The sequence below is a fragment of the Myxocyprinus asiaticus genome, chromosome 4, assembly GCF_019703515.2.
Source record: "Myxocyprinus asiaticus isolate MX2 ecotype Aquarium Trade chromosome 4, UBuf_Myxa_2, whole genome shotgun sequence".
Lineage (NCBI taxonomy): Eukaryota > Metazoa > Chordata > Actinopteri > Cypriniformes > Catostomidae > Myxocyprinus > Myxocyprinus asiaticus.
The window spans coordinates 54439247-54446585 of record NC_059347.1 but is presented as its reverse complement, the minus strand read 5'-3'; the positions used below and the strand labels follow the sequence as shown (position 1 = coordinate 54446585).

The following is a 7339-nucleotide window of genomic DNA, read 5'->3' as shown; positions in this document are numbered from 1 at the left end:
AAAATGTTCCTGTTCCATGAGATCATTGTGTGTAATATATAAAGGTTGATTCTGAGATAATTTGAGTTAATATTTAATCATTTTTTAAATGTTGTTAGCTAATGAAATTAACACATTTATTTTTAGACAAAATACTTATTATTTTCAGTTTTGTTTAAGGTCATTAAATCAATGTTTTTTTTTTATTTTTTTTTTTTATAACTATCAAATAAGTGAAAGAACAGTATTTGGGGTAAAAAGCCCCCCTTTTGCTGGGGCTAAAGGCCCCTATTAAACACATTGTTTTTCTTAATTGGAGGGAATAGATTTGTAATGAAGAATGTTCAAAGTGGGCTCACATTGACTCATCCAAACATAACAGAGATTAGTTTGTTATAGAATACTTGAGATGTAATGAAATGACAAATGTGATTGCAATGAACAATCAATCATGCACAATGAATAAGCATCATCTTAATTTGTTACTCAAAAAACAAAAACATCTTACTGTATTAAAAGTATTTTCATAAGTTCACAAACTGTGCCCTATAACTATTGCCCCGCTCTCTACACTATATCAATAAATTATGTTGCTCCAATATTAAATAAAAATAGATCTATTTCTTGCAATTTTTCCTTAAGGTGTATCTTTAGCCCCGTCTACTGTTTATTTGCAGCCTGTCTGATGGCGCCATCTGTTGGTGAATTATCACAATGACACGTAGATCCATTCCATTGTCATGAACTATCAGTAGTTGCCGCTGATCTATACATATATGTATATATATATATATATATATATATATATATATATATATATATATATATATATATATATTATACATATAGATCAGTGGTAGTTGCACATCTGTCCATTAGAGGGTGCCATTGTAAACGTAAACTCACCAAAATTGCCAACGAATTAATGTCCGGATCACGTTTCATCACAAAATCTAAAAAAAGAAATATGAGAAATTATATTTTCCATAAAGACAATTTGCCTAATGTGATGAATTGTGCTTAATCGTCATGAAAGTAATGTAACAATGCATACAACTGTTTAATTTGTGGAACAGGAGTGACAAGAATTATTATTATTATTATTATTATTAAATTATTTATTTATTTATTTATTTTGATAGTGGGGTGAAATATGACTCAGGAATTTCTTAGTGAGATTCACAAGGAAAATGGCAGATATTTAACACATGCCCGACTTCCTATTTTCTGTCACAAAACTTGTACATGTCTGTGATAACAGATTTTTACCTTACTTACCATAAAACTAGACGAAATTATTAGATGTGTGTATCCGTTTTTAAAGTGACACTCCCTCATATTTTCAAAATCAACGAGCGCTTGTGACTGTAAACAAACCGCTCCACCTTAACGGTAAAAAAAAACAAACAAACGTTATTCCTTTTTCAACCGAACCAAAGAGGGCTCTCTTCCTCATTAGGTGACGATACGCACGCTGATTGGAGTTTCACAGGTATCATGTTAATGAGGAGGCGCGGCTGTGCGGAATGAGTAGGTGACGTCAACTCCCATTCCGCAGAGAGTGAAACAAACATGGCGACAGAATGGTGTGGGAAAGGGTGCACGCTGACTTTAATGCTGTTCATTTATAGTGGAGTCTGTGCGAATGGAGCGGAATCCACGGGGAGCGACAGCCGGATCCTCGGCATGCGCCTGGAGAGGAGCGACAAGCCCGCCATGATCACCGATGATGGGATCCTACAGGTAACAGAGGAGAGTGACATCCTGCTCAGGTTCTACGGACTGCAGATCAGCAATGACACCTGGACGCAGATTAAGTTCATGGAGCAGGGCGAGGACATCAACGCTGACTTCAACAGGACTTGTGCTGACTTCACTAAAGACATCTCCATCAGGGCTAGTATGAGTGTCAACAGCCAGGGCACATCAGGGGTGCTGGGGGTCAAAATTAAACCACTTAGGAAAAGCGAGTCCCAGAGGGATTATGGTGTGTGCATCAGACACAGCCAAGATGGAAAGTGGTACCTCCTGGGAGAACATGATGGAAAGTTACGGGTGGTGGAGGAGAAGAAGTCACTGCTTCCCATTTGGCTCCAGGTGATCTTGATCGTTTGCCTTCTGGTGCTGTCAGGTATGTTCAGTGGGTTGAATCTGGGTCTCATGGCTTTGGACCCCATGGAACTGCGAATTGTGCAGAGTTGTGGCACGGATAAAGAAAAGAAGTATGCACGTAAGATCGAACCCATTCGGAGGAAAGGGAACTACCTGTTGTGCTCGCTTCTCCTTGGAAACGTATTGGTCAACACCACACTGACCATCTTGCTCGATGACCTCATTGGCTCTGGTTTGGGTGCTGTGGTGGCATCAACCATTGGCATTGTCATCTTTGGTGAGATTGTTCCTCAGGCCCTCTGCTCTCGCCATGGCTTGGCAGTGGGTGCCAATACCATCCTTGTCACCAAGTTCTTCATGCTTGTCACCTTCCCGTTGTCCTACCCCATCAGTAAGCTCCTAGATTGTGTGCTGGGCCAGGAGATTGGCACTGTATACAACAGAGAGAAGCTGGTGGAGATGCTGAAGGTGACCGAGCCGTACAACGACCTGGTGAAAGAGGAACTAAACATGATACAGGGAGCTCTGGAGTTGAGGACTAAGACGGTGGAGGACATTATGACCCCACTCAATAACTGCTTCATGATCAACAGCGACGCTGTCCTGGACTTTAACACCATGTCTGAGATCATGGAGAGCGGGTACACCCGCATACCCGTTTATGAGGATGAACAGACCAATATCGTGGACATTCTCTTTGTGAAAGACCTGGCATTTGTGGACCCAGATGACTGCACTACGTTGAAGACCATCACAAAGTTCTACAACCATCCAGTACACTTTGTCTTTCATGACACCAAGTTGGATTCCATGTTGGAGGAGTTTAAAAAAGGTATGTCATCTTTGTCATGGGGTTATTCGGGGTTGTAACAGATTTAAAGAAATAGTGCACTCAAAAATGAAAATTCTCTCATACTTTACTCACCCTCATGCCATCCCAAATGTATATGACTTTCTTCTGTAGAACACAAATGAAGATATTTAGAAGAATATCTCAACTCTGTAGGTCAATACAATGCAAATGAATGGTGGCTGGAACTTTGAAGCTCCAAAAAGCACATAAAGGTAGCATAAGCATAATTCACATGACTGCAGTGGTTAAATCCATGACTTCAGAAGTGATATGATAGGTGTGAGTGGGAAACAGATCAATATTTAAGTCCTTTTTTAACTATAAATCTCCACCAGCCCCAACAGTCGGTGGTGATATGCACGAAGAATTTGAATCACCAAAAAACAAAAGAAGAAGAATGTGAAAGTGGAGATTTATAGTAAAAAAAGGACTGAAATATTGATCTGTTTCTCACCCACACCTTTGATATCACTTCTTAAAACATGGATTTAACCACTGGAGTCATACGGATTACTTTTATGCTGCCTTTATTTGCTTTTTGGAGCTTCAAAGTTCTGGCCACTATTCACTTGCATTGCATTGACCAACAGAGCTGTTTGTCACACTCCAAAAAATATTTAGCCTATTTTTAAGATTTACGGATTTCAGTTGAATTCCGTAATCTTTAACAAAATAAAATTAATAAAACATATTCAAGTTAAGCTTGTTATGAAAGTAAATGCGTTAATCTTAAAAATAGGTTCAAATATGTTTTTGAGTGCAGAATGACAGCCTAAAAAATCTACTTTTTTGCATGGAAAAATGATGCAATGACTGCATGGGGATGGACACTAACATGCTGCCTGACATCTCCTTTTTTGTTTCAATTTAGAAAGCATGTGGGTTTGTAACAACATGAGGGTGAGTAAATGATGACAAGCATTCTTTCCTTGCAGCATCATTCACACATATCAGCGATATTCATGAGGTGTAGCGAGTAACAGTACAGTAGGAGGGAGGAGTATCATCAGTGATGTCACTTTTAGAGAGTTTGTATCTCTCCTCTCTAATCTTAATTGGTCCTACTCCTAGGTTGGAAAACACACATCCTCTCTCCCTTTGGGCATTTTTCTCCTCCACTGACTGTCAAGGTCAGTTGTCTCACCTCCCTTGTATTCTGTCACTTTGTCCCACACATTGTTTTGGGAGGCTGTTTTCCTGTTGTTCTGAATCCCATGTAACTTTCTTTCTTCCAGTGGAACATAATGCTAGGTAGAATGTTAGGGACTCACAGCCTCAGTCACCATTCATTTTCAGTGTATGATAAAAGGTACAATGAAATTAAATGGTGACTAAAGCTGTCATTCTGCCAAATATTTCCTTTCATGTTCCTCAGAAGAAAGAAACTCAACATAAGGGTGAGTATATTATGACATAATTTTCATTTTTGGATGAACTATTGCTTAGTCTGTAAAGTCAACATGAAACATTTTTTTTATTAACAGGAAGGGGTTAAATTAGGGCTGAACGGTCCGGAACGGACCACCTCAAAAATCCCAATTTATGTGTTTATGATATTCTAACCAAATTTTTTTTTTCTTTCATTAAAATAATAACTTCCTCTCCCCCGAAATGACTTTCCTTTTTTCCGTTTGACTTTACCAAGCCCTCTGTCACATTACGGAGTAAAATGGGTTGTGAAGACCATTTCATGTTGTCTTCATTTTTTATTTTTTTTGCCTAAGAAAAAGTGTTAAAAGGGTATAGGAAATATTTTTAGCTGACGAATTGCGCCATTGTTTTTTTCCACAGGCTCTATTGAAAGTATGTGTAAGCAAAAATATACTCCGTCTTAAAGCCATGTGTAAAATACTCTATCTGACATTTAACATTACTAAACTGTGTTTAGCTGATCACGTGTTTGTTGTCATTACAGCAGTCATGCCCATGACAGTATGACTTTTTATTCTGCAGAACACAAATAAGGATTTTTAGAAGAATATCTCCACTCTGTAGGTCCTCACAATGCAAGTGAATGGTGACCAAAACTCCGAAACTCTAAAAAGCACAAAGGCAGCATAAAAGAAATCCATATGATTTCAGTGGTTAATCGATGTCTTCAGAAGCAATATGATAAGTGTAGGTGTGAAACAGATAAATATTTAAGTCCTTTTTTACTCTACATCTTCACCTTTGACCAGCTCCGACCAGTAGGTAGCGATATGCACGAAGAATGCGAATCGCCAAAAAACAAAAGACAAAGAATGTGGAAGTGAATGTGGAGATTTATAGTAAAAAAGTGCTTTTATTGATATGTTTCTCACCCACACATATCAAATCACTTCTGAAGACATGGATTAAACCACTGGAGTCTTTTGGATTACTGTGAAGCTCCAAAAAGCACACTGAGGCAGCATAAAAGTTTTGGCCACCAATCACTTGCATTATATGGACCTACAGAGATATTCTTTAAAAAAATCTTTGTTTGTGTTCTGCAGAAGAAAGGCAGTCATACACATCTGGGATGGCCTGAGGGTGAGTAAATGATGAGAGAATTTTCATTTTTGGGCGAACTATTCCTTTAAGACTAGCAACCAGTCAACAGTAGATGTTTAGCCACTTGTTGTAACCATATGTGGTCTATAACAGTTTTTTTTTTTTTTTTTTTTACAGTGGGTGACTTTGAAAGTGTTATTACATCAGGCTGTGGAATGAAACTGAGTTTGCTGTCTCTTGGTTTAGGATGAGGAAATCATCAATTGTGACATTTGTTTCTTGAGTTGCATTTTAGTTGCATGTTTAACTGTTATTTTGCAGGTTGTCATTTATATGCGGTTAAATGTAGGAGGCTAATTGTAGGCTACTGCATTTTAGACAGTGGTATCACCTCTCTAAATAGGCTGTGTTTGGAATGGAATACTAGTGTACCGCTGACTGCATACTGCACATTATACACTGTATACTGACAGTGCCTACAATTATTATTTTTTTACACTAAAGGAGATGTTAGGCAAAATGTTAACCTCAGTCACCATTCACTTACATTGTATAGAAAAAGATGAAATGAAAGTGAATGGTGACTGAGGCAAACATTCTGTCTTGCATCTCCTTTTGTACTCCATGGAAGAAAGGAAGTCATACAGGTTTGGAACAGCATGGGCTATGCCACAATGTTTTCGTCGGTCTAGAAGGCATAGCCCATTTCCCAGCCTTCACCAGTATTCAAAACAGCATCACACGGTGGGGTGTTGGTCAGGTTAGCTCTCTAGCTCAGACATACTGACAACAGTCAGAAAGAATTAGGATGAGATGCGACATGAGGTTGTCTGTTTTGAAGCACTTCCTGTTCTTTATGCAGCAGTCTTATCTCACTGCACTGATAATCTTCCTTTCATCGTGCATTTGCCGGTGATGTGCCACTGGTCATGCCCAGTGTTTCGGTTGGACTTCTACTTTTGTAGCACTGTATGTATTAGTATTCGGGGCCAATTACAATAAGCTCATAAAGTTATTAAGAGGAGAAGCCTCATGTTTCTGTTCAACCCGTGCTAATTCATTTTGTTTTGGTCAGTGGTCGGTTGTCCAAAGTGGATTTGGCCAACTCTCTGTCAGTATTGTCATGTCATAAGCCTCTCCGTATTCTAATAGGATCACATTCTGTTGGGTTTCTGTGTGCAGGCGTTCATGAATCTGACTACAGTGTCACAAATACATTCCTCTCAACCTGTCCCTCACTTCCTGTCATGCCGTTGATTGATTCATGCTGACTGTGCATCTGATGGTTTGTGTGTGTGTTAGAGGTTAAGACGTAGTATTGGCTCTGTTGACAAAGGAGCAGGCAGTTTAGAGGTGTTCTTTGTAGGGATGCACCAATCCGATACCTGGATCGGTATCGGCTCCGATACTAATGTTTTAGACAGATCCAGTATCGGTCCGATGAGCCCTATCCACATCCGATACTGTGTTAGTCATGTTAGTTTCTGTCAAGCTCCAAAACTGACATAAAAGCACCATTAAAGTAGTCTGTATGCCACTTGAAGACATGCAATAGCTGTGTAAATCACAAAAGGCTGTGTTTGATATGTAAATATACAGTATAGTATGCATGGGCAGCGCGTTAGTGAATGGTGCTGCTTTGCTGACACACATACATAGCATGTGTAGGCTGGTAAGGCGGTCGCGGCTATTTTCAGCCCTCATAGCTCGCGGCTATTTTCATATTTGAGCCCTACTCACGAACAACATCTCAATGTAGATGCTCAAAAGTTTGGTTCACTTATAATATGCATTTAGAACGGCAGAGGAGGAGCATTTTACCAGAATTTGAATAAGAAGCGAATTAAACTACTGTGAACTAGCCCACATACAGACATTTACAGGACTTCCTGGAGTGTTCTGTCTGTCAAAATAAAAGCC

The 7339-nt window shown here is 39.1% G+C and overlaps 1 protein-coding gene across 2 annotated transcripts in view; it reads left to right on the top strand.

Annotated features, from left to right (window-relative positions):
* The first annotated feature begins 1523 nt into the window (after positions 1-1523).
* The window catches only part of LOC127439675 (metal transporter CNNM4-like), a 49192-nt gene continuing 43376 nt past the window's right edge, over positions 1524-7339 (top strand). For both annotated transcript variants that reach the window (XR_007897007.1, XM_051695916.1), the window contains exon 1: positions 1524-2923. Coding sequence is in view for 1 of the 2 variants with exons in the window: in XM_051695916.1 (XP_051551876.1) it covers positions 1552-2923 (1372 nt within the window). In the remaining variant the exon portion in view is untranslated. The remainder of the gene's footprint in view (positions 2924-7339) is intronic.